The sequence below is a fragment of the Heliconius melpomene genome, chromosome 16 (assembly GCF_056956725.1).
Source record: "Heliconius melpomene rosina isolate 202511_hmr_F chromosome 16, ASM5695672v1, whole genome shotgun sequence".
NCBI classification, from domain to species: Eukaryota; Metazoa; Arthropoda; class Insecta; order Lepidoptera; family Nymphalidae; genus Heliconius; species Heliconius melpomene.
Genome location: NC_140404.1, coordinates 385702 through 413022, shown reverse-complemented (window position 1 = coordinate 413022; position 27321 = coordinate 385702). Strand labels below are relative to the sequence as shown.

At 35.0% G+C, this 27321-nt stretch overlaps 3 protein-coding genes across 4 annotated transcripts; 1 reads left to right on the top strand and 2 right to left on the bottom strand.

Annotated features, from left to right (window-relative positions):
- Nucleotides 1-294: 294 nt before the first annotated feature.
- Nucleotides 295-13401, bottom strand: LOC146530614 (speckle targeted PIP5K1A-regulated poly(A) polymerase-like). Its single transcript, XM_085198844.1, has 5 exons — nucleotides 13264-13401; nucleotides 4915-4995; nucleotides 4000-4245; nucleotides 3418-3576; nucleotides 295-2587 (listed from the first exon to the last, which is right to left on the bottom strand). The coding sequence occupies exons 2-5, from the start codon at nucleotides 4970-4972 to the stop codon at nucleotides 999-1001; spliced, it is 2052 nt and encodes a 683-aa protein (XP_085054970.1). The 5' UTR covers nucleotides 4973-4995; nucleotides 13264-13401; the 3' UTR covers nucleotides 295-998.
- Nucleotides 13402-13586: 185 nt separating this feature from the next.
- On the bottom strand, nucleotides 13587-15570 carry Tpt (tRNA 2'-phosphotransferase). The gene is made up of 4 exons (XM_085198845.1): nucleotides 15413-15570; nucleotides 15104-15184; nucleotides 14614-14827; nucleotides 13587-14224 (listed from the first exon to the last, which is right to left on the bottom strand). The coding sequence occupies exons 1-4, from the start codon at nucleotides 15553-15555 to the stop codon at nucleotides 14171-14173; spliced, it is 492 nt and encodes a 163-aa protein (XP_085054971.1). The 5' UTR covers nucleotides 15556-15570; the 3' UTR covers nucleotides 13587-14170.
- A 622-nt stretch (nucleotides 15571-16192) lies between these two features.
- LOC146530612 (V-type proton ATPase catalytic subunit A) lies at nucleotides 16193-25965 on the top strand. 2 transcript variants are annotated; one of them, XM_085199155.1, is made up of 13 exons: nucleotides 16193-16301; nucleotides 18331-18430; nucleotides 18657-18769; nucleotides 19355-19582; nucleotides 19913-20050; nucleotides 20538-20814; nucleotides 21177-21323; nucleotides 21718-21933; nucleotides 22130-22289; nucleotides 22513-22582; nucleotides 24418-24554; nucleotides 24677-24866; nucleotides 25099-25965. In XM_085199155.1, the coding sequence occupies exons 2-13, from the start codon at nucleotides 18346-18348 to the stop codon at nucleotides 25189-25191; spliced, it is 1854 nt and encodes a 617-aa protein (XP_085055281.1). In that variant the 5' UTR covers nucleotides 16193-16301; nucleotides 18331-18345; the 3' UTR covers nucleotides 25192-25965. The 2 variants fall into 2 exon arrangements, with proteins under 2 accessions (XP_085055281.1, XP_085055282.1); XM_085199156.1 differs by having other exon boundaries at nucleotides 16291-16408.
- Nucleotides 25966-27321: the final 1356 nt, after the last annotated feature.

Sequence of the window (27321 nt, the reverse complement as noted above, 5' to 3'; positions counted from 1 at the left end):
ATTGACACTAATGCCATTTCTATGAATCTTGACGATTCAAGAGTGCTTGTATTGGCCTCATTGAACAAAGAATATTTTTATTTCGATTTTAAAGTTAACAAAATTGCGGAAATATTAGTACAATAATATAACCATTTGTAAATAAATCAAGGGGGCAACGAAAATTATTGTTTTCTGCCCGTGGGTCAGTCCCACAATCATACTCTTAAATTTATGCAACAAATACTTTAAAATTTATTTAAACTTAAAAATATATTAGCATATGAACGGTATTTAAGACAAATAAAACAAGAATCAAAGTTATCAACTTTTATTTTACATTAAAAAAATGAAATTAAAATATAATAACTAAATAAAATATAAAATAAAATGGCAGATAAAATCCTTGTCATATAATGAAATACAACTAAAACTAAATATTCTAGATTCAATCGGTGATTTCTTATAAAAGAAACGTCTAAAATTAAAAATTTCACATATTACAATCACAGCAGTTTGTCATACGTATTTAATTATTGATAAACGATAAAATAAAAAAATACATGTAAAGGAATACCCAGTATGCCAGCTTGGATGTGGCGTCGTAAGCGTATAGTGAATTTAAAAGTTAAAGTTATTAGTGTTTATAGCAACAAGAGCGACAAATAGAATTTTAATGTCGTTTTATAAGACTATTATGTTTTGTTATACTTTATTTACGAAATATTAAAAAATACGTTGCTTTAATTTTTCAGTCGACGCCATATCCAAGCTGACGCTCATGCCTATCGTACTTGCAAAACGCGCGCCAATTTCATATCCACGACCAGTCGCGTTTAAAGTCACCCTTTGTGCCCCTGCGCCACGACTAACCTCACACAGTTGAAAATTTAAATTTAAAAATATTTACATTATTTTTCTACTCTCAACATTATATTAACTTTTTTTGTTTAAAGTAAAAAACGAACGAATTTAAAGTCCTTTTGCATATAAAAAATAATAATAAACTCAGCATTAATTTATTTAGTACTATTATTGTTTTCACCTTCACTTTTATCATTATCATTATCTTCTTGACTTGTATCATCATCTGATTGGGAAACATTAGAAATGTTCACATTTTCATCTAATTCGGTTTCCGGAGGAAGTTCTCCGTTATTACCTGTACCTGTATTCTCTACTTTTTTGGGATGAAGATAGCCTTTCAATAAAGTTATAAACCATCCATGAAGTGTTCCGGTAAAGAACTTTCCGAATTCTCTATACATTGTACCATCACCGTCTAATATTTTCATAGAAACAACTGCGTGTTTGGGCTCCATCGCAAACGTCAATATAATCTGTATATTAATTTTGAACGTATCTTTATCAACATTCATGACTTCACTCGTAATTCTGTTTTGTTTTTCAACAAACGTCAGATCCATCATGTTATATAGTTTGGTGAACTGTTTTCTTTTCCATATTGCTTTGGTCACTACGCCCGAGAACTTTTCTTTTTGTTTCCTCGCCTCAGGATTTGGTTTCTCCTCCATTTTAGTCAATTTTATGTTGCACATTTGTTCGAACGCCGTCATTGTCACTTCTCGTATCACAGACTTCCAATCCGGTTTGATTATTGCTTGTAAAAAGTGGGGATAAATCACTGCTCGATACTCAGGATTATGTTTCCCTTTTGGCAATTTAGGTTTCTGAATCAAAATAGTTTTTAGAAGACCTGCACAATTATTTAGCTTTTCTTTATCATATGCTGTGGCCGCGAATTTGAAAAAGGCTAAAATTTCAGCCGAAAGTTTAGAACTGACTGCCGAAGCCACGTTGTGGCACAATTCAAAGGGATCTTGAATACACATGGACCGTGTAAACTTCAAGGGAGGAGCTACCCTCATTTCAACATTAAGTTTGTAACGACTAAACTCAGCAGGCAAGAGATTCAAGTCCTTGAACCTATCTTTTTTAATAGGGACTCCCATAAATGGACAAACAATAAGTTCATCAAAATTGAAATTAGCATAATATTGGAGGAAACCACCCAAAAGCTCAGAAATGGAGGAACTGTTGGTAGATTTGGGTATCATATCGAGCTGATGCATAAATCCCGTATTCCAGGAGTCTACCAAGAACTCATCAGCTGGATTCTGCTGCAGCCAGTATACGGAAGGTAAAATGGAAACAGGAGACTGTTGCAAATAAAAAATTATCAACATTGTTAGTGCATAATTAGTCAACTTTCCCGTTCCCGTGAACCCGTGAATTTTAGCCCAATATTTAACGAGTACAGCCAACGGAATCAATCTGGCATCGGCGTGGAGAAGGAAAGCTATTAGTTTACTATTTTGGGAACCTAAAGGGGTTTTGAATGTGACGTCACAATTAGTTTTAGTCGGAACATGAAAGAGTTTGACAATTGGTGTGTTAGCTCTAGGAATGGCTAATATTTCGACGAATGTGTCCGAATATTGTTGTAATATTCTTTTTGCTTTATACACATGGTTGCCGTTTGTGTGTGGCGTCTGTGCGTTGTACGGGATACGTATGAAGCAGTCCGCGTCACTCGTTTTTATGCCGAGGCCGGTTGTTATTGACCCGAATGGTACTGCTACACAACCTGAAAGCAAACATTTTAGATTTTTCCAAAGTTCAAAGTTTTTCAAAGTCAAATAATTTTATTCAAAATAATAAGTTACATGCTTAATTTTATGAACGTCAAACAATTTACCACCAGTTCACTAAAGTTAATGCCTCAGATCTGAGAAGAACCGGCGCAAAAACTCAGCAGGATTTTTCTTTATCAATTTAAAACAAATACATATTTAATTATTTGTGACAATGACACTTTTGAAACAGACTGGAGCGAGCATTTCATTCTCAAGGCGTGTTATTATTTATAAAGTAACTAGTAGGCCCATACGGGGCTACGCCCACTTGAAATAGAAATATTAATAAAGAAATTGAAAACTAAAGATTCAGTTAATTCAGTAAACCAGTTTTATAAAATAACTGTTACGGCAATTAGCAAATTCGTCGAACTAAGTACTTTAAATTGACATAACTTTTTTATTTATGTAGCGCTTGTAATAAAATAAACCCTACATGTTTTCGGACGCTTTCCAGAATCCAATAGTGAAAACCGCATGTAAATCGGTTAAGCCGCTTCTGAGATTAGCGATAACAAACGCACAGAGAAACGGACAAACAGACAAAAATTTTAAAAATCATTGTTTTGGGTTCTATTAGGTTAATAAAGGTTCCCAATAAAAAAAATTTTTAAATATTTTCCAAGTACAGACACCGACCCTCTCACGATTTTATAATAAGTATATATTAGGTACAGTATGGTCGATGAGTCTGAAGTAAGTGACCATCATCATCATCACTCGTGACACACAAGCGTGACGCTAAAAAACAAATCACATTAAAACAAAACTTTATAAATACCTGGCCAAGCCTGCTGCAGAGCCCATTCCAAGTCAGCATAGAGTCGGCTGAGAGAAGTCACCTCTTCTTGAGTGAGACGCACCGCCTTCAACACATTATCAAGTTGTACATAGAAATCACCTGTTAAATTGATAAACTTCGGTTCTATTATTGCTCCACCTGGAAACAAACCAACATACATAAAAAATTTGAATAGCGTGGAATAACACTTTAATAACGTTTAAAAAGTATCAGTCTCCACAGATTAAAGACACAGATCTACAACAACAAAGTTATTTCTACAAACAAAAAAACAAATATGCAAGGTAGAATGGTACAACAGAACAGCAAGCACTATTTATACAATATAATTGTGAATTTTATCTCAAGAAATGTATAGGGTTTCACTTTTAAGAAATTTCCGTTTCCAATTTTTCGCCGAATTCTGGAGACATTGAATGGCGGAATAAAATGCCGCGCTTTGCCTTATTACCAGACTGAGGAAATAGAAAGATATTAAACGTTCCAAATCCTCGAATGTAAACCGAACTCACAACCTGTCTTAAAAACGAAACTAGTCTTTAAACATATATTACAACCAACCCTTCTCTTTACTCTTAGGGAAATCCCTCTTAGGGGTAGCAGGTTCAATTTTCCCTGTAAATTTTTTCACAGTAAGAAATTCCCCATATATGTTGACCTTTCCGGAGTCTTCTATTGCGTCGACCGCTTCAGTTTCACTCGCAAACGTCATAACTGCAAACTTATTGTTTATTTTGTCTACAGTCACCGCGCCATATTGATCAAAAACTTTTATTAACTCCTGCGATTGTGTGTAGCTTGGATATCCTGTAAGAATTTTGGCTGTTTCACATTTAGAAATTTAGCTGGATTTTTTTAGCTTTATGCTGTATCCCGCAGGCATAGTAGAGTATGTAGAAGGAACCTGGGAACCTAACGTTAAGACACTTCCGTGTCCCACTTTCTGCTGCTAAATTCTGAAGTCTATGCGTAATGAGTGAAGGAACTCAACTCAACGCTTTAACTTATTACCAGAGCAAGGAAATGAAAATATTAAAATATGTTTCAGTTTTTAGTGCCCAGTCTTGTCCAGTTCAGTTGAAAGTTCGATCCCCCCTTGAAGAAATAAAATATTTATTTAATTTTTTATTTTCATATCTTCGCTCCGGTGTCGAAGCAAAGCGCGTCGTTGTTTTCCGCCACTCAACACGCAATGAATTCTGGAATTTAAACAACCCATTTGTTGTTGATGCATCAAATTTATGTTTTCAAAACTTTAATTGGTAAAATATTCTCAATAAATAAGTACAATGGCTTAACAGTTTGGAGGAAAACATTGCATATTGATTGGTAGAATTCAATAGCTTGCTTTGTTTTGTTGCTAGAGTAAGGAAATGAAAGTAACTACCGCCAGTGAGAATGAGAATCAAATCCACAACCGTTACATTTAAAGTCTGATGGTGTCATTTTAACTTAATAAATGAATTAATAATTTACCTGACACAAACACTTGTCTAGGACTAGGAGTTTTTTGGTTCTTAGAGGGAGACTCCATTGCTTAAGGGTTGATTTGAACACCTATTAAATTTTTTAAAAATAAATATAAATTAAATCAGCTTCACACTGTATCCTGCTCACTCCAGGGTAGGCTCTGCTTAGGGAACTTAGTGTTAAGACACTTCTTTCCCCACTTTCTGCCGAATTCTGGAAACATTGCGTGTTGAGTGGCAGAACTCAACACCGCGCTTTGCCTCGACACTAGAGCGAAGAAATAGAAATATCAATTTAAATAAATATTCCATTTCCTCGTGTGGGGATCGTACCCACAACCAGTCGATTTTACAGTCACACTCTGTGCCTCTGTGCCTCTGCGCCACGACTGACCTATATTTTTTTATATATTGTTAGCGTACTAATACATTACATAGTCTTTAAGGATATTACTTTTCAGGATTTAACTACAAATGCACAGTTTTCACATTTTTTCCTGAACAAGTACCACTTGTAGATGCTAGCTGCCAAATTTTATAATTCTAAGTTAACCAGAAGTATCCTATTAATTTTTATTCCTTTTATAGTGTCAAAATAGGTGGTTTTTGTTCTTTTAGACTGTAATTTTTTAGGATGTATAGTTTTTAGATTTTTTCCTAAACAAGTACTATCTGTAGATGGTAGTTCATAATTCTAGGTCAATCAGAAGTACCCTATGAATTTTGATTTCCTTCATAGTGTAGAAATAAGCATTTTTTGCGATAACAACTGCTACATCTTTTTTCTAAGTTAATATTTTTTTTTAATTTTTTTTTTTATTATCATGCGATCAGTCCAAGGACTATGAACAGATGTATGGAGAGTTATAATGGCTTTTTAGGAACTCATTCCCCATTGGAAATGTTTCCTATATGGAATAACTGCCTAGCATGACGTTGGGTTGGTTATGTTTAGAATTTGTTTCCTTTTTAGTCGGTTTATTGCCATAGGTAAGGTCAGTAATTTATTTGGGTGACTTTCAAGCCTTTTTTTGTATTTATAATTATTGATCTGTATTTCCTCTATCTCCAAATACCTACAGTGGTAGGTATTTGGAGATAGTTATGCATTTCCTTAATTTGTATGAACCATGGGCAGTTCCCTATTTGTTTTAAGATATAATTTTGAGTTCTTTGAATTATGTTAATATTGGAGACACATGCAGATCCCCAGAGTTGTAGGCCGTAGGTCCATATTGGCTTTAAAATCGTTTTGTAAATTAAAAGTTTGTTGTCTATCGATAGTTTTGAATTTCTTCCGAGTAGCCAGTGAAGACATTTATATTTCAACATAATTTCAATTCTTTTTGCACGAATGTGGGATCTCCATGTCAGTTTACTGTCTAAATGCACACCAAGGTATTTAACACTGTTTTGCTGTGGTAATTCGCGACCATCTATGGTGACTACAGGACACTGTTCTTTTCTGAGAGTAAAGTTGACTTGTACAGATTTTGTAGAATTCACTTTTATTCTCCATTTATTCAACCATTGGGAGACAGCATTAAGGCTATTTTGGAGGACCCTTGATGTTTGTTTAGGACATGTATTGCATACTAGCAAGGCTGTGTCGTCAGCAAATGTTGCTATTGTTACACCGGTGGTTTGAGGTAGGTCAGAAGTGTAAATTATGTATAAAACTGGTCCTAATACAGAGCCCTGAGGGATACCAGCCAAAATTTCATAGAAAGGGGATGTATATTCGTCCTCTTTAACCTGGAAGATTCTTTCAGACAGGTACGATTTTAAGAGTCCAAAGTAGGTATGCGGTAAAAGGGATTTGATTTTATACATGAGTCCACGGTGCCAGACCTTGTCGAACGCCTGCTGTACATCGAGAAATGCCGATGAGCAATATTGTCTTCGTTCTTCTTCTTCTTCGTGGCAATGAATGGAGAATTCATATCACATTTTGCCAGTATTTAGCCACGTCGACTGCGGCATCTGTTGCTTCCATCAGATCGTCATGTGAGCAGGTGAATGGACATTTCGGGCAGGAGAGTAAGTGTGCCATCGTTTGTGGATCGGCGCCACAGTCACAGGGTGACCCATCCCTCAGTTCGTACCCCCATCTCACGAGAAGCTCTTTGCATCGGCCAACCTGGCTCCGTAAACGATTAAGTGACTTCCATGTTGGCCACTGCAAGTTGTAACCTGCGGGTAGGCACTCTTTGGGGGGAACAAAGCCTGAAGGTGGCGAGTAGATTGTCTGCCATAACCGTATCCTAGCGCGACTCGGAATGCAATCTAGAGCTTTGGTAGCTTGAATAAAACTGTGGCGACTTTTCAAGCGGGCACGAGGTGCGGTGTAGCCAAAGAGTGGGTGCCGAGGGTCTTTTTCCTGACGCATTTTTTCGACAGAACATGCCACCTCACGTCGAACCTTAGGAGGCGCTATTCCGGCCAGAGGGTAGACCTTGTTTAATGGTGTGGGCTTAAGGCAACCAGTAATTATTCGACAAGTCTCATTTAATGCTATGTCCACCTCCTTTGCATGAGCGGAACGGTGCCAAACTGGACACGCATATTCACCCGCAGAGAAAGATAGAGCGAGGCCTGTTGTACGAAGTACGTGCGGAGATGCCCCCCAATGTGTTCTCGTTAGCCGACGGAGCAGATTATTTCTTGCACATACTTTTTGTTTGGTATACAGGCAGTGAGCTTTAAATGTTAAAGACCTGTCCAGTATAACTCCCAGGTATCGTGGTTGTGGACAGTGTTGAATATGAGCACCTCGCCAAGATATTTGAAGAGGCCTGTTTGCTTCACGATTCCTCAGGTGGAACGCACACGACTGAGTTTTAGACGGGTTGGGTTTAAGGGCGTTATCGTCATAGTAAGAGTCGAGTGCGCTTAGGGCTGTCTTCAGCAAACTTTCCACCTCCTCAAAACATGGCGCCTGAGCAGCCAAAGCAAGGTCATCGGCATAGAGGAATTGACGGGTGTTTGGAGTTTTTGGTTGATCGTTGGTATAAATGGAAAATAAGGCCGGGGCTAAGACACTCCCCTGTGGGAGGCCGTTTTTCTGACTGCGCCACCTACTTTTGTTACGATTAAGGTGAACCTGAAATCTTCTGTTGTTTAAGATATCTCTTAGTATGCGGACGAAGCCTTGATCGTTAGTTATGTTGTGAACTTTAACTAGGAGTCTACGAATGTTGACGGTATCGTATGCAGCTGTTAAATCAACAAAGACAACGCCAGTTATTCTCCTGTTTTCAAATCCGTCCTCAATAGCCTGTACAAGATTCAAAGTTTGCCTAGTGCAGGACTTGCCAGGACGAAAACCAGCTTGCTCTGGGATTAGGTGTTCCTCAAGTAAAGGCGTCAGGCGGTTTAAAAGCATCCTCTCAAAAAGTTTGAATGTACGGCTTAATAGCGATATGGGGCGGAAACTTTTCGGATCATCTGGGCTTTTACCTGGTTTTAACAGAGCTATGATTTTGGCCCGCCTCCAGACCTTTGGGATTGTGCAGAGATTCAGGCATGAGTTAAACATTGCTAATAGCCATGAGATAGCTACGGGACCCAAGTGTTTAATTTGTTCCGTAGTAAGGTCGTCCAAGCCAGCCGCTTTTCCATTTTTTAAAGATTTAATGCTTGCTACTATTTCGGCTAGTACAAAGGGTTTGCTGATGGCATCGGTATTGTCAGTCGGTGAGATAAGTGGCTTTAGTTCCCTGGGCAGGCGGTGGGGTGGCTTTCCATTTAAAAGAAGCTGATGGGCAACTTGATTGGCAGTTACTTGACCAGAGTTTGTAGCATTTGGGGGGTCGCCAGTTAGCTTTTTAATGGTGTTCCATGCCTTCTTGCTGTTATGGATCATGTCAACGGAAGATATAAGCTGAATCCAGCTGTTTTTTCGGCTTTCAACAAGTGTCCGCATAAGTTCCTCTCCAGCCAGAATGGTGTCCTCAGAAAAAGGGTCTTTGGAGTAGAGCGATTCATAGGTAGAAAGCAGCTTAGCAGACTGATCCTCAAGGCCTGGGATGTACAAGCACCGACAGCCGCGGGGTATGTGCTTACGAGCTGATTCCCAGATGATATGTCTTCGTTCTAAAGCTGACCGTATAACTCTACAAACTCTATGTACCTGTTCGATAGTTGCGTGCTCTTTACGAAAACCAAATTGGTGATCAGGTATGATACAATTTTTATTGAGTGTTTCAAGCAATCTATTAAGTAAAATTTTTTCAAATAATTTTGATAATAGTGGTAACAAGCTAATGGGTCTATAAGAGGTTATTTCGTTTGGTGGTTTGCCGGGTTTGGGTATCATTATTACTTGCGAAACTCGCCATAGTGCTGGGAAATAACCAACTCGTAGAATACTGTTAAAAAGAGTTTTAAGATACTTTATAGCTTTATATGGGAGTTCTTTAAGAATTATTTTATCTATTAGATCAAAGCCTGGTGTCTTTTTATTTTCAAAGGAATTTATAGTGGTTAATATTTCTGATGAATTTACAGAGCGAAGCGGAAAATCGAGCTGAAGGTCCTGGCCAAGAAGATCATCTATGTCCCTATCATCACACTCCGTTTTTCTATCGATAGGCTGGTACACTGACGCGAGATGTTTAGCAAAGACATCGGCCTTTTCCTGTTTTGACCGCGCCCAAGTGCCGTCACATAATCAAAGCGGAGGTTTGGGATTAATTGGCTGATTACAATTTTTGCACGCTCGCCATAAGGAGTAATCAGTAGCATGAGTAGCAGTTAACGATTCTATACGTGTTTCTATTGTTTGATTATCAATACTTTCAAGAGAGTCTGTGAGGTCTTTCATGGCTTCGTTAAATGCTTTCTTGTCGTCTGGATGTCTACTCGTGTGCCACTTTCTGCGCAGTCTTCTTTTCTCTAAAATCTGTTGCTTTATTACCCAGGGTACATATTTCTCACGTGGTACCTCAATCTCTTCAGGAGTAGACTTCCAACATGCTACTTGGATAGCCTGAGTGAGCAATAAGACTGCTTCGTCAATATTATCTTCTGTTTTAAGAGCTATTTTAATATCTAGATGTTCATCTACAACTTCTCTAAAACTCTGCCAGTCTGTATGTTTATTATGTAACCGCAGCGGTTTTTCTATTTTGAGCACTTTTGTACTCAACGCAAGAATGACTGGAATGTGGTTGGAGGACCCATCAAGGCACGAATCTATCTGAAACAACAGCTTAGATAACCCCTTTGCTATGAAAAAGTCGAGCACATCAGGAAGTCTGTTTGAGTCCGTTGGCCAGTGGGTTGGCTCAGATGTGGCAAAAGTAGTCAAATGGTTTTTGTCTATGCTACTTTTTAATTCTATGCCTCTCGTTGTTATAAGCCTTGAAGCCCAATGAGTGTGCTTCGAGTTCCAGTCGCCTCCAGCGATAAAGCGATGACTAAGAGTTTTGAAGAAATCCGTAAATTGGCTATTAATTATTTTATGCTTAGGGGGACAATAAACAGCAGAAACGTTAATATTGCCTTCCTCGACTATTATAGCAACTGTCGTTGCCTGGAGATGTTCTGAACTAAATTGTGGTAGTTCATGATGTTTTATTGTTCTTTTGTGCCATCCGGGTGATTTGTTGTATAGATGTTGTAACCTTTAATTGTCATATTACTATTGGAGGTGATTCTGAGATGAGTAGTATATCCAAGTCGTGTACGGAAAGTAAAATCTCTACTTCATTTTTGTTGGGTGCTAGTCCATTTATGTTCCAAGTTGCTATTTTTAAAGTAATCAATTATTTAGTTTGGAAATCAGTGTGGTTATGAGACCTAGCAGGGTACTCATTTGTTGTCAGATTGTGTCAATTTTCTCCGACTGCTTTATAAACATAAGTTAGACGGTGTTGGCTGTTTTATGTGTTTCTTCTTCGGATGTGATTTTCAATTTTAAAGTATCAGCGTATGATTTGTCACTTCGCATTTCGTTCGTAGTTGGTTTTTCGCTGGTTCTTTCTTCTTCCATAGGTTTGAAGATAGGTCTGCGCCGGATTTTTCTAGCCAATATTTCCTTATACACCTCACAACCCTTATAGTTAGCTGGATGTGGGCCGAGACATAATGCACATGTAGCTGGCGTGTTTCGATCTATTTTTGGACAATCTGCAGTTTTATGGCCTTTAGCACATTTAACACAACGAGGTGGTTTCATACAATAATTTTTTGTGTCCATATTGCTGGCATTTCTGACACTGCACTACAGATTTTCTCTTCTTAGGATCTTCAATTGTGACAGTTTGATGATAAATAACTTTAAGATTTTTAACTTCTTTATATCTGGGTCCCGGTAGGAGATTTACGAAGAAAGTGGATGTGGGGGCCTTATTTACACCAAATTTTGCATTTATAATTTCCCCATTTATTGTATTTCCCGTTTCTTCAATAGCTTCTGTCATTGCACTATGGGGTGTAGTATGATGTAGGTTACGTATATACTATACGATAACACTTTTGGTCCTACCTGTTAAATGTGTGTCCTATAAGATTATTTTCACGGATAACAGAGATGATTTTTTTATATTCGTTTATATCAAGTGTGTTGATCTTTAGTTGATTCTTATTTATTATTTTATAGAAAAATTGAGACCTTTCAGTAACTTTTTCAAGTAGTTCTGTTAATTTGTTTACATCTTCTATGCCATACAATATAATAGGAGGAGGTCTGTTAGTTTTCTTAGGTATATTTGTTTCCATTTCCATGTTTTCAGTAGGATCAACAATAAGGCCAGTAAAACTATTGGTGGTTGTTAGTTTTTCAGGGGAAGGTGACTTGGATAATTTTTTCCTCTTTGGATTTCTGAGAGTTGGTACTCTTTGCCAATCTGGTGGTTTGTCAGTTGATGATTTTCCACTGCTTTTATTAGTGATTTCTTTGAGTTCACTTGAGTTGAGTCGGCGATTTTCATCAGAGCTTGGCAAATTGCTCATGGAGTGACTCCTTGGCCTTGTTATAAATAAGCTGGGATGGAAGGCTTGTTGAATAAATTTTTTGTTTCCAGTAGCATTAACAGCAACAGGAGCCTGGGTACTCACTCCTGTGCTGTCTTGGGTGACATATTTCACACTCTCCGGCCCGGGTACCAGAGAGCGCCGGGGGTTAGCCGGATCGCATGACAAATCGCATTCTCTATTCTGTGACATTTTCATAAAAAGGGGGGTTGGGAATGATACTAGTAGCACTTTCCCAAGGTGCTACTACCACAATCTGTTTAGAGGGTATTTTAGTCCTCAAGGCTTGTGGTAGCCTTGGTACAGGTTACTTAACCGCTGCCTGTGACTCGGCGTTGTTACTTGTTTGGCACCACCCAGGGGGCACGTGTAGGGTGGGTCTCAGGAAGAGATGGGAAATCCTACGGACGCAAGTAACTTCACCCCCCCTAAACAAGTACTATCTGTAGATGGTAGTTGCCAAATTTAGTAATTCTAGGTCAATCAGAAGTACCCTATGAATTTTGATTTCCTTCATAGTGTAGAAATAAGCATTTTTTGCGATAACAACTGCTACATCTTTTTTCTAAGTTAATATGGAAATATGTTTTTATCAGGAAATCAAGGGGCCGTAGATCTGAGTATATGGTTTGAATTTCAACCCGATATCTCTAAGCGTTCCCGAGATAACGGATCTTGACAGACAGACGGACAACAGAGTGATCTAATAAAGGTTCCTTTTTTTCTTTAAAAAGTACAGAACCTTAAAAATTGACATAAAACTTTTAAAATGCGTTTTGATCTTGAGTGACGTGCATAGCATGGTCCAGTTAATAGCTAGACTAAGTTCAATTCTTGAAACGTGTGTGTGGGACAGCGGTGGTACTACTTGTGAAATATTATATAACCACCACCGAGGAGCATTAGCCAATTCATGGCCCGTGCTAGGCTTAGGCCAGGCATTGCCTGATAAACACCTGTTAAACTCTCAAAGGTTATTTTCAAACACACTAGTTTACAATACCAGTAGTTTTTCCCGACTGCTCAGGAAGAATCTTGAAGACGAATATTGTATGTATGTAATATTCTTTATTACCTCATATCTCCAGAAACCCCTGAATGGATTTACATAATTGAGGTATTGTTAAATTCGTTTTATCGAGGGTTTAAAATTTAAACTTAATATTTTTTTAACATTTTTAAAGTGTTATTCCACTATATATATATATGGAGGAGAAGAGAGGAGAATCATTTCTCCTCCATGTATACTGAGTTCTTCTACCCATAGACAACTGTTGATCCATTGAAATGTTTACACCCTGTGATATTCAATTCTTAAATTTTACATACATAAAATGCAAATATATAATTAGGAATAACTTTATAATATAATACTCACCAGCTCTATTAGTAACTTTCAAAAAATATTTAGGTTCTAAATATCCTTTTTCATTGCCCTCTGTCAGTATAACTCCATTTTCTGACTCAAAAAATCTAAGTCCATCTGCCAAAGCTGTTTTCAAATCTACATATATATAAATTTGTATGTCTTTTCGTATACCACTTGTTATATTAGGATCAGAAACAGTTTCTTTAGCAAAGTGTATGTGAGTTCGTTTCATACGACTCAATCCTTCGCTTTGTATTATACTCCAATTTGATAAATATGTTCCGTGAACAACAGTTTTGTACTTGGGCTGTAAATATAAATAATCCAAATATAAAGCTCTTAATTTTGCCTTTGTATCACAAGTGGTACATCATCTGACTGCTCAGATTGTTATGGGTTCAATTTCTACTCTGTGTAATAAAACTATTTTACTGTTTTGGCAAAACAAAGGGTGTCATTGGAATTTGCCACTCAACATACAAAGTTTTCAATATAATGAAGTTTCTTTCCACTAGATTCTCTCTGCCTAACCAAAACTAAATAACCATAACATAAATATAGTCTAATCTCACTGATTGGCACTACAGTTGAACAAAATATTCTATAACCCATTCAACAAATATTTCTTAACAAGGATACAACTTGCTTAACAATACACCTATCCCCCTATTTACACGATACTTTGTTTACACGTTTTCGTTTTTACACGGTTTTCCAAATAAGTTTTTTTTTTGTTTTTATCGCACTAAACTTTACTAAATGCTACTGTGATTGAACATGTGCGATGTGTACACATTGTGTCATAAATCACTGTTTGGCTCAATTTGAAGAAGTTTACAAAGATCTTACAAAAAATTGGAAGCAATTGTTAATAACCGATTTTATTACCATCTCTCATAATGTAAATATTTTTGCTTCAAACGTGGAATTGGCACAAATAACTTCGAGTCATTTTTATTTCTGTGTACACCTAAAAATATTGAAAAGAATCACAACTGTTAAACAGCAAAATTATGCATTTTCTGCAAGCTTTTTGATTTACACGATTTTGACTTGAAAATTTTTAATTTTCGATTTACAGTTTTCTCAGGAACGTATCTACCGTGTAAATCGAGGGATAGGTGTATACCCCGATTAGGGTATGGGTTTATTCAAACTATGTTTTTAATTATTTTATTATTACATATTGTTAAAATTATCAATGGAGTTGTAAATTTTTTTATTAATCAAGAACTTTATTTTCTTTAGTCTATACAATCCAGTAATCCAATCATTTGAATACTCATGGTCTTATATATTCTTCTGTATTTATAGTAACTTAAAAAATATCACTCTAAAGTTATTTTAAAATTAATATACCTCTAATATTGGTTTTAGCTCAGTGTCATTCACTTCTTTGATGGAATGCCCCTGATTTGCTTTTATTTCATATACATTTTTCTTATCATCAAATCTTAATTTGTATCTCTTCTTACTATCATTATTGACAACTCTTTTAATGTCAGTAAAATTATATTTTTCTTTAAATGACTTGTGTTGTAGAATGTCTTTTATAGGTATGTAACCATCCACACTGTAAAAATGTAAGTAAATATGAAATTTATATATTTGATGAAAAGACACCATTTGTTTCTAATTCAATAACTTACCCTATGTTATTAAATTAGAAACACATGGTGATCACAAAAAATAAAAATATAATATAGCTATGAAAATAATTACCACAAGGTTTCTTATTTACATACTAGAAAAGATAGTATTACAGCAATATTTAATAAGTGAATAAAATTTAGTGCTCATTTGAACAAATTTAAGTTTTAATTATTATCAAAAACTAAATGTTACTTACCTTATTGTAAGCCCCTCTTTAATAGCGCCATGACGAAGAAGCCAAGACAATGTTTTACTCAGTTGAATATCTTTGTGGTTCCTAAAATTTCAATTAAATATAAATGCAATTAGCATTTATATTTTTATATAAACATCTACTGAAAAAGAACGAGTGTAATAATATGTTTAATATTTATCAAAATAACAGTTACGAAGTAAAGTAGATTCTTATTTCTTCCACTCGAAGTGAACAAGCGACAAGTATACAGTATTGTATTTAATTATAGCAAAATATATAAATATAAACTATAGATCATTTTACATTTACAGGAATCCCAGAACTTGAAACGTTTGTATTGCTTTAGTAATTATTATAATCCAGCGTTTTGTGTTGATGATGACGGCGACTGTTGATTTTATCTGTGATGCCAGATTAATAATAATAATAACCAAAATTATAAATTTTAACATTGTTTTTATTAGGTATTTTAAATTTAATTTTATTAAATAAAATTAAAATTTAATATTTCATAGCTATTATTTTTATATTTTATATGACGTCAATGATGCTGAAAGAATATTATGTGTTAAATAGGTATTATTTACTACAATGTGATATAAAATGAAATACTATACGGTGATCCACAATTGCTCTAATATCAAAAATAAAGTATTCTATATATTGTGTTTTATAAATTTTAAATTATAATTGTACATTTCAATAAAAAAAAATATTGGCATGAAGATAATATTATACAAGTAAGATATACTATTTATATAGTAATAAAACTACGGTAACTGAAATACACATTTGAAATTATATCATCCATCCATCCATCCATCAGCCTTTTAAGGTCCACTGCTGGACATAGTAATAAATTATATAAAAATAAATAATATTGTTCTAATCAAAATAATATTGTAATATGTATAAAGTCAACACTATAAATTACCTTATAAATAATTAACTTTCCATTGCACTTATTTTAGAAGTTTTACTCCTAATATATTAAATATAAACTTTCATATATTTGTTTAATCCTTTTTTCTCGTTTTTTTTTATTTTCAATTTATAAACAAAAATCAATACAAAATAAACCATAAATAGTAGACGCGAGTCATAGACTCGGGTCAGCTGACACTACTTTTATCATCGGTCTTGTGATAAGTTGTTACTCCGCCATTCCCCGATCGTCTTTTCCATCTTTCTTGTCCCCGTGAGTTGAATTTTACAATTTATATCCTTATTTTATATTTTTTTTGCTTTTATTCATTTGTGCCTGTGCTATTTTAAGTGACTGTTCATTTTATACTAGAATTGCTGGTAAGCTTCTGCTGATTCCTGCCATTTTCGTTTTCGAACTACGTCTTGTAATGTCACGTAATTTTTTGGGTTTATTGAAGGATTTTGGGTGTATTTTTTATTAGTTCTCTCACCTTTCTGATTCTAAGAAACATAATTAATTAAATAATATTAGGTACGTGTGTATTTGTATAACTTTTCTATATTTTTTTTCATTTGTACCACCCTTGTTACCATCATGTGACTCAAATTAGAACTTGATTAAGTCCATTAATATTGCCTTAAGCACAATTCCATAAAACTTAAGAACCTTGTAGATTTTATGTTTAGAATAGGTCATATATGTATTGTTAGAAAATCAACCCCAGTCATACAGAAGGTGGACGAAATTCCTATTTGAACTTATATTTTTGTTTAAATAATATGTTTATTTCTTGTGTTTTTTTTTCCTTTTAATTTTGTCTACAGGAACAAAATATTAATATCAATTTGTATGGTACATTAATAATTAGATACAGAATATTTTTAAATAAAGTCCTCTGGAACAGCCTACTTTTTCCAGCTCTTAAAATTTGGTATACACTGCCTGTTCACTTAATTTTTTTCTTTATATATTTTGTAAAAATATCTTTACGAAAAATAATTTATATCTACTACAAAAATATAGTTTCAGTTAGTAATAAATAATATCTTCGATTCTCATTTCTTATGAATATAATTAAGTTTTTCTAATATGAATAAATAGTAAAATAGACTTTTAAATATATTTCTTATTGTCATTTCTATATAACCAAAAATTAAAGGTAAATTTAGGATATCTTTGTTATTGGAACCTATTTTGACTCATATTCCATGTACATTCCATTCCATAAAACTATCCTACTGTTACTGTTATAAAGTTATAACATAGATTGTTATGTAATAATGAAGGATTTAATTTTCAAGGTTGGACTTATAATGAATTAAGAAAAATATAATAGCACAAAATATTTAGGTGAAATTAAATCTTGTTCTCATTTACCACATTAAATCAATAGTTCTAAAAAAACCAAAAAGTGGCCCTCTGCTAAATAAATATATTACTTGCTGTTTTAGGGTAAAAATAATGGAAAATCTATTTTTTCTCTTTTGATATGAGGAATTGACAGTGATTGATGATACTTATCAGGGAGGCTGATAAACAAATGATTGGTTGATATATTTCAGTCAGCTGTCTTAGTGCTAAGTCCAGGGTAGATTTTTTATAATAGTGACATTTTAACATACAAAAGATATTTTCTTTTGTAAGTATTTCTTTTCTTAGCCTCATATATGTAGCAAAGTAGGGAGAGGTAATCTGGTATTTTTGTTCTTGCTTTCTGATCAATGAGTGTTAGATCTCATCAACTTGCTGTCTTGTCCTCAGAGCAAAGATATTATGATGAAAATAATTTAAATGTCTTGTCAGCCTCAATTCAGTGTATAAAAATAATAATAATTTTTTTCTATTATTTGACAATATTGCCAAAACTTATATTTTTTGGGGATTAATAAAAGGGTAGATTTGTATTATAAGGATTAAAGAGGGTGAGAAAAAAAACTTTACAGTTATACTAATTAATTAAGCAAACTAGATGAATATAATATTTTTATAGGGATTTTAGAGCCTAATGTTTTTTATTTAACAATTTCCAAAATTTTAAAACTAATTTCACTCTAATTTTTATATTGCAAGAAAGACATATTTGATCACTGTCAGTTAAATTTCCGCCTCTTCAGCAACTATTTCGACTTAGTTTACTTAATATGAATAAAATCAAAATAGGATAATAGGAGCTTTCTGCTTTCACTTTTAAAAAATACTTTTTTCTTTTTCCCTTGCGCTTTTTCTTACCACATCACTTGGATTTATATATATACACACTTTTTTTACTATTTACATTAACTTTTTTTTTCGTATATAGAATAAGACATTCAAAATGGCGGCAAAAGCCAATTTGAAGATGATCGTCAATGAGGAGAATGAGGACAGGTTTGGATTCGTGTTCGCCGTGTCCGGACCCGGTATGTCAATCAAATCGTAAATTCATTATTATACTTTATGCATTTATATATAACACATTCTCTACACATCTTGTTTTTAAACATGATGTTGGTTGTTTAGTTGAATTCTTTAAGGCAATTATTTGTGTTGATGAAGTGAAAAATAAAACATATTTGTCAAAGTACTTTACACAATTTATAATAGTAATCACGATGTATTTTAATTGTAATAATATAAATTGACCAGTCGTAACGGCGGAGAAGATGTCTGGATCGGCTATGTACGAGTTAGTGCGTGTCGGATACAACGAGCTGGTCGGAGAGATCATTCGTCTCGAGGGTGACATGGCAACTATTCAGGTAAGAATTAAATGGTATATCCTTTTTTATCGCATAAAAGATGATGGGTCGATCTACCAAGAGTTGGAAGCACCACCGAATTTTCGAGTCACCGTGTTCAGTGGGCAAAACTCTACGCGGCGCTTTAGCTTGTTGCCAGGGTGGGAAAATGAAAATAATTAATTCCTTTGAGTGGGGATATATCGATCTATATATCCCGCTATATGAAAATTCTATGTATGTTAAAAAAACATTAATGATTTTACCAAAATTTGTGATGTTCATAATATTAATACCAGGAACAGGCTTAATCTTAGTCTTAATCTTAATCTAGTTTGTTTCAAAAGTATCATTGTCACAAATAATTAAATATATATTAGTATAAAACTGATTATTAAAAAAAGTCCTGGTGAGTTTCTTGCGCCGGTTCTTCTCAGGTTTGAGGCATTAGCTTTAGTGAACTGGTGGTTAGTTATTTGACGTTCAAAAAATGAAGCTGTTACTTCTTGTTTTGAATAAAATGATTTGAATTTAAATTTTATGCGCCGGACAGCGTGGAACCAAAAATATTAAAATTAAGTGATACATAAAACCTTAATCTATCAGGTATACGAGGAAACATCAGGTGTAACAGTCGGAGATCCTGTACTGCGTACCGGCAAGCCTCTCTCAGTAGAACTTGGACCTGGTATCCTGGGCTCCATCTTTGACGGCATCCAGCGACCCTTAAAGGACATCAATGAGCTGACTCAATCCATTTATATACCTAAGGGTATCAATGTGCCGTGCCTGGCTAGAGAAGTTGATTGGGAGTTCAATCCACTTAATGTTAAGGTGAGTATTTTTTCCAATTGGTTAATATTTTTTGTTTTATGGAATATATTTTTTTTGTCTCTTTTTTAAATGTCTTAGGTGTGTTTAACCTATGTGTATATTATATAAATGTAGATCATTATGTAAAAAAATCATGTAAAAGTTAAAATTTTATCTGGACTTGAAGTAAACACACTAAATAAGTTTTAAAATAAAAAAATTAAAACTCATTTCAATTGTAAATTTCACCTCAAATAAAATATAAATTAAATAATTTTAATGTAATATTTATTTAATTCTTAATATTCAAATCTATAATTACATATATTGTGCCTTGTTTTTTGCCTCTAGGTTGGATCCCACATAACCGGAGGTGATCTGTACGGTATAGTCCATGAGAACACCCTTGTCAAACACAAGATGCTGATGCCGCCCCGTGCAAAGGGTACTGTCACTTATATTGCACCTTCAGGAAACTATAAAGTTACTGTGAGTATGAATTTGCTTTTGTATATAATTTCTGTGTAGGTTTTTTTTTTTGTGTGTGTATTATGTTAAGCTATGCATTAGCTGAAGTCAGAGTAGCAAAGAGCAACTAAAATCTATTTTAAATTAATTTATTAAATTTAAAGTAATTCAAGGTACAATTGAATTATTTTAAAAAAATATGCTATTTTATATATTGCATGGAAAACTGAAAAAGTCTAAAATACTCGTTTTATTTCTGTATTATTCCTTTATTTAATATACATTTTGTTTATAAGTTGGTAATATAGAGAACATCCGTCAATCTGACATAATAAGCCTAACATCAATTAGCAGAATATTTTTCTGTCTGCCTGTGTATTGCATCAGTTATGTCATAACTACTGATTGCAAATGAAAATAAATTTGGTTTGATAATAATTTTCGTCTTGAACTACATATAGAATGATAAATATTCTGTAATAAAAAAAATCTGTCATTCACCTCACAGGACATAGTGCTGGAAACTGAATTTGATGGTGAAAAAGCCTCATACAGTATGTTGCAAGTATGGCCCGTACGCCAACCCCGTCCCGTCACAGAGAAACTCCCAGCCAACCATCCACTATTAACGGGGCAACGGGTCCTGGACTCCCTATTCCCGTGTGTCCAGGGGGGAACAACGGCGATCCCCGGGGCGTTCGGTTGTGGAAAAACTGTGATTTCTCAAGCCTTGTCCAAGTATTCCAACTCTGATGTCATCATCTATGTGGGTTGCGGAGAAAGAGGTTTGTATTTATGATAAAAAAAAATCATATTTTTGTAACTATCTGGTATCATTAAATTTTTTTAATTACCTGGTAAGAGTTCATGGTGAAATGAAGTGACAAGTCTATTCTTCATTTTGTACTTTTCAGATAGTCAAATCTTATAAAAAAAACGCCGATGCGGCAAAAATTTTATGGTTAGGTTAGTAACTTCGTTCTACCATAGATAAACCGGAAAATAAAGAAATCCCCAAATTCATGCAAGTCATAACCTCATTGTCTGTGTCGCCTTCTCTGAATGAGATATACATAGTCTAGGCAATATAGCCAGAATTTCGAAAAAGAAATATAAAAGTCATATTTTTTTTATTTCCAACCCCCAGGTAACGAGATGTCAGAAGTACTGCGGGACTTCCCCGAGTTGACAGTGGAAATCGAAGGTGTGACCGAGTCCATCATGAAGCGTACTGCGCTCGTCGCCAACACCTCAAACATGCCGGTAGCTGCCCGTGAAGCTTCCATTTATACTGGTGGGTTTTACCGTTTCATTTTCGAGTTTTACCACGTTGTTTTTTTATATTATATACTACTACATTTTTGAGCTTTACCTTACTGTGTGGGTTTTTGAGATATGATGTTTTCATTTTGAGATTTACCCGGCAAAATCGTCATACGCCATGGAACATCTCATAGTAAGCGAGATATTTATGAGTTTATTTTTATTTTTCTGTTCTGTTCTGTTCCTGCCTATTTAATTGTAAAATTTATGATATCCTACGAAAGCTTATGCTGTATAAACGCGACTTCTTAAGTACTTGTTTTATTTTATGTGATGTTACATTTACCGGGGCGAGAGAAGTGTCAAATAATCATGAAATATGTCATTTAATTTGACAAACTGTACAAACCTATTTCTCTCCCTAGGTATCACCCTTTCTGAGTACTTCAGAGACATGGGTTACAACGTGTCCATGATGGCTGACTCCACATCCCGTTGGGCTGAGGCCCTTCGTGAAATCTCCGGTCGTTTGGCTGAGATGCCTGCGGACTCGGGTTACCCTGCTTATTTGGGTGCCAGGCTGGCCTCCTTCTACGAGAGGGCTGGACGTGTCAAGTGCTTGGGCAACCCTGACAGAGAAGGTGCGTTGATAGGGATATCACTAGTTCGAAAGCTTACTAGATGTAGAATATGATTATACTAGTATAAAGTTTATATTATGGTTAAGCTTTTTGGAATTTCTTGAAAAAAACACTAAATCTAGTTAATATTTTATTATTGCTATGTTTGAAATTCAAATTAGGTTTTTTATTATTAAACATATCATATCGATAACAGGTTCAGTATCAATCGTGGGTGCCGTATCGCCCCCCGGTGGTGATTTCTCCGACCCCGTAACCGCCGCCACGCTGGGTATCGTTCAGGTGTTCTGGGGCTTGGACAAGAAACTGGCACAAAGGAAGCACTTCCCGTCTATCAATTGGTTGATTTCTTACAGGTTGGTTTGTTAATTTGTTTTTTTTTTACTAAGAATTAATCTGCAATCAGTCTTCAATAATAAGCAGATTACTTTTACACTTAGGAAAGAAAAATACTTGACTGATCATATACACCTTAGTCTGTATGTTCAATCACTTTATTTTCATAATGATTTAACATGCTAATTATTTTTAATGAATATTATTCTTACAGATGAATATTTTTTTGTTTTTGTTTAACAGCAAGTATATGCGTGCTCTAGATGACTTCTATGAGAAGAACTACACTGAATTCGTACCCCTCAGGACTAAGGTATGGAAATTTATTTATTGAATATGTATATATACTACTCAAAACAAAATAAGGGCCACTGCAATTTTCAAGTATATTAATGTGTTACTGGGACTTAGGTATTAGAAAATGATGAAGTTCATGAGCTTTACCATTTTCTAATGTAATTAACTTAAAATTTAATTAAAATCGGTCCAATAAAATTTAATTCGATTTTTTTCAACTAACTATGCAATTTTGACAAAAAATTCACTCCCACTCATAAAGCTTTAGAAATGCTAAAAGTTGTTGAAAACTTTTAGCATTTCTAAAGCTTTTTTAGCCGTATTTTTGTACACAATCCTGAGGCCTGTAAGGGACACTTTCAATCAGGATTCGTACAGTTTCTTGAGGAATTTGCTCCCAGCTTGATTTGAGCACTTCAATCAGCTGTGGCTCGTTATGTACAGACCGGTCAGTACTTCGAACGCTTCGTTTGAGTAGATCCCACATGTATTCTATCGGGTTGAGGTCTGGACTGTTGGCAGACCAAGGTAACACCTCAATATCAGCCTCTTCTAGAGCTGCTTTGGTGGGTCGAGCAGTGTGTGCGCGTGCATTGTCGTGCATCAGCTTGAATTATGCACGAATTCTCTGAGCAAAAGGCACCACGAGGTCTGATAACATCTTCAATGTATCGCTGAGCTGATACAGTGCCTCCGTTTAGGATTATTAGTTCAATTCTACCCGATAGACTAATGCCTCCCCACACCATCACATTGGGACCCCCGAATCTGTCACTTTCTCGGATGCAAGCATCACAAAATTGCTAACCTATCATCATTAAAAAGTATCACTTTACTGTCATCAGTAAACAACACTGTGCTCCAGTCACTTATGTCCCAGGTAAGATATTGCCTTGCATACGCTAAACGGTTTGCACGATGAGCACTTATTAGTGGAATTGGCAATATTCGTCTTCCGAAGAACTGCTGGTCTTCGTGCAACCATTTCCTAATTGTTTGATCACTAACGCGGGTACCTGTGGCTTGCCGCAAGCGATTTTGTAAGCAGTGAGCGGTGATAAAACGCTCTTTTCGCGCAGTCAAGAGAACATAGTGGTCTTCTTGTGCGGTGGTGGATCTAATTCTGCCTGATACTCGTCTTCTGGATACCGTTCCCGTCTTTTGAAAACGATTCCAACCATTTTGGATCGCTCTTCGTGAATAGCCAAGCTGTAGAGCTACAGAACACTGTGAATGTCCTTCTTGAATTAAAGTTACAGCTCTGATTATGGTTGGCAAGTCCATATGTCATCGAATACTTGGCATAGAGTTCACAAAAGATCAATTAACACGATAGTTAAACATTATTTGAACTATACACGACTAGTTCCAAACTTTGACTTAATTTATCTATCAACGTAAATAAGGGTAAAATCAAGTGGTTTCAATAAATCTCTAAATCTACCTACTTTTACAATTTTTTGCTGGCAGTATACTCAAATAGAACTTGTCTACACTTAAGATGAACGTACCATAAGTATCAACCACTCAAGATTGCATTCATGTGAATAAATTAACCCAAAGTGCAAAAATGCGTAGTGGCCCTTATTTTGTTTTGACTAGTAAAGAATGTTTTTAATATTTTATTAAATAACTTATTGTGTTAATATTAAAAATTTATTACACACTTGTTACTTATTTTGCTATGTGCGGGATACAGGTCAAGCTAACAAAAGATAATTAGCGATTTTTTGATTATTACAGATATTAAAAATATTTTGTAAAGATTAAAAAGTATTGTTATGTTGTTTGTTCATGCTTCACTAAATGTATAACAAAGTATAATGAAATAAAAATAAACAATTTGAACAGGTCAAAGAGATCCTCCAAGAAGAAGAGGATCTGTCAGAAATCGTGCAGCTCGTAGGTAAGGCGTCTCTCGCTGAAACTGACAAGATCACACTTGAGGTCGCCAAACTGCTTAAAGATGACTTCTTGCAACAAAACAGGTGGGTTTTTTATTAATTTATTTGCTGGAGGGGGTGATTTTGAAGTTCTGACCTTTTTGTTTGTATATTATAAGTTTAACTAAGATAGTTATAATGAAGTATATGGAACGTTCTGCCCTCAGCTACTCGTCGTACGACCGCTTCTGCCCGTTCTACAAGACGGTGGGCATGCTGCGCAACATCATCGCGTTCTACGACATGTCTCGGCACGCCGTGGAGTCCACCGCGCAGTCCGACAACAAGGTCACCTGGAACGTCATCCGCGATGCCATGGCCAACGTGCTCTACCAGCTCTCCTCCATGAAGTTCAAGGTCACTACTCCACGTCACTTGTGAACGATTCCCTTCATCCTGGCGATGAGACAAAGTAGCGAAAATTAATTCATTAATTCAATTCATGATGGAATGAAGAATGGAGTGTCTTAATACTAGGTTTTCTCTGTCTACGCTGCTAAATGTGGAATGCACTATGAAGTTAGAAAACCATGTTTTTGTAATATAAATTATCTATCTTCTAACATTATTCGATTTATCTATTATTCAGGATCCAGTCAAGGATGGTGAAGCCAAGATCAGGGCAGATTTCGACCAGATATTAGAAGACATGTCCGCCGCCTTCCGCAACCTCGAGGATTAAACACCCCAAACACCCCCTAACACACCCCAAATAGGGCTGGGCTAATAGTTAAAAGAAATTAAATTATGTAAACTTTGTTTTGACAGCCCCATAGTGATATATCGGTTTTGTTACAATTATAATTGAAAAATCGATGTTTTAATATCGATTATATTATTAAAATCGATACATTACTAAATTAAAATCAATTTAATCGTAGACGCCAATAACTAAGTGTTACAATTTATTATAATAATTCCATGTTGAATGTTTGATTATCGCTAAATAATGGCGGAGTGTATATAGAAATGTAGACTATCACCGAAAGTTAGATGTTATTTATACTATATTATATTATTATATAATATATTTTATGCTATTTATATTATATGTTGGTTGATAAAAACATTAGGCCCATAGCTGTTTGTGATTCACACAAAGACTTGAGGTGAGAATATTTTTTTTCCGATTTTTTTAAGTAAATTAATTAATAAATGAAATGGTTCAAATAAATATTACTAAATTGTTATTTTAATGTCGTTTAGTTTGAAAAAGCCTAATTTTTTGTTAACTAATGTATTTTAAATTATTTTTTTGCCCGTTTGGTTTTATACCCTGGCGCATTCCATGTTTTTAATAAAAAATATATTGTTTTTTTTTTCTGTATGATGTTGGCATTTTCTTATATTCGTTATTTCAGTATTATACGCTTGAGATGTCTAACTAAAGTATATACTGTTTGAACTCGACGTGTTGATAGAAAATCTTATTATTATAAATAAAATATTAATTTAAGTATTGGAATTTCATTTCACTGGTATTATATGATTTTTTTTATTTGTCACCAAACACCACAATAATAATAGATAATACTTTGAAACTTGCATCATATTTGTGAGGCTAGTTGTGGCGCAAGGACATAAGCTTGCAACTGTAAACGCGACGGGTTGTGGGTTCAATTTCTACCCGAGGAAATAAAATTTAAAATTTTAAAATTTGGATTTCCTCTTTATTGCAATGAAGAGATACAGAATAACAGGTACTAGCGAGGATGTCACGGTGAGAATGAAGAACGTCCTAAGATCGTTAGGGCACGTCGAACGAATGAGTGATGAAGAATGGCAAAAAAGATTATGATGGAAAAGTGTGTGGTAAGAGAGGTAGGGGGAGAACTCGATAGACCTTCGAAAGCACAGTATTAAAGATACTGGAGGAAGGTCACGTAAAAACCATGAGGTTGATGACTGTGGACGACGTACACGTAGGACTCGACATCCATTGAGTGTAGAATTCGGCGGAGAGTGGGGAACGGAAGTTTCTTCATTAGAACGGAGTCTACTCCGTCTTAACACTAGGTTGACAAGTTCTCTCTGCCTGTCTTGCTATAGGCGGAATACAGCGTAAAGCAGTCGGACAGTGCCTAACCAACGCGATGACTGTGTTAGATATCCCGCAACGAATAAATGGAGTCGAGTTTCTATCATTAACAATTAATGTCAATAACTCTGACGGTTGACATATCGGTCTGACGGTCTAAACATTGAATCAAATATACGGTCACTTGTCATAAAAGCTCGTTCTCCAATGCGAACGAAGCGACCCATTAAGGACTATATCGAATTTGCAAGAGCAAAACTGTATAGGTACTTATATTTCCACCAATGATTAGTCAGGTAAAATTGACTGAGCTTTAAAGAACTCCCTCAGTTCTAGCGATGTAATTACAAAACACAAAAGGCTTTGTTGATGGAAATGCAAACCTATTTTTTTAGGAGTCTGTCCCATAATCCAATAAAATGCGACAAAAACCGCAAAAAAATCAATAAAAGTCTTTTGGATCCTATGCGGTTTTTACCGAATTTTATGGGAATTTTACCACAAGGTTTTGCCGTGGAAAGCGGGTTTAAGTAAAGGTTATGTGCTATAACCTTTCCAGTATAATTTAACAGATTATTTAATTAATTTAATGGTTATAAATGTAGAGAGACTAGCACTGGAAACCTCAACTTCACTAGTTTACTACTTATTAATATATATTTGTAGGTATATATGTGTGTGTAGATGTAGACACTGGCAGAATCACTTTTAGCTCTTAGCTGCAATAAATGCCAAAAATAAAAAAAAATACATTTGGCATTACAGAATAGTAAT

Bases quoted from the DNA above. Each gene is read 5' to 3' on its own strand.
- LOC146530614 (XM_085198844.1), bottom strand. From the start codon at position 4,972: ATGGAGTCTCCCTCTAAGAACCAAAAAACTCCTAGTCCTAGACAAGTG. The intron at 4,246-4,914 runs GTAAATTATTAA...AAATTCTTACAG, and splicing joins TAGACAAGTGTTTGTGTCAG to GATATCCAAGCTACACACAA. The intron at 2,588-3,417 runs GTATTTATAAAG...GTTTGCTTTCAG, and splicing joins TCTGCAGCAGGCTTGGCCAG to GTTGTGTAGCAGTACCATTC.
- Tpt (XM_085198845.1), bottom strand. From the start codon at position 15,555: ATGTTAAAATTTATAATTTTGGTTATTATTATTATTAATCTGGCATCA. The intron at 15,185-15,412 runs GTAAATGTAAAA...TTGAAATTTTAG, and splicing joins TTTCAAGTTCTGGGATTCCT to GAACCACAAAGATATTCAAC. The intron at 14,828-15,103 runs GTAAGTAACATT...ACATTTTTACAG, and splicing joins AAAGAGGGGCTTACAATAAG to TGTGGATGGTTACATACCTA.
- LOC146530612 (XM_085199155.1), top strand. From the start codon at position 18,346: ATGGCGGCAAAAGCCAATTTGAAGATGATCGTCAATGAGGAGAATGAG. The intron at 20,051-20,537 runs GTGAGTATGAAT...TTCACCTCACAG, and splicing joins CAGGAAACTATAAAGTTACT to GACATAGTGCTGGAAACTGA. The intron at 24,867-25,098 runs GTCACTACTCCA...TCTATTATTCAG, and splicing joins TCTCCTCCATGAAGTTCAAG to GATCCAGTCAAGGATGGTGA.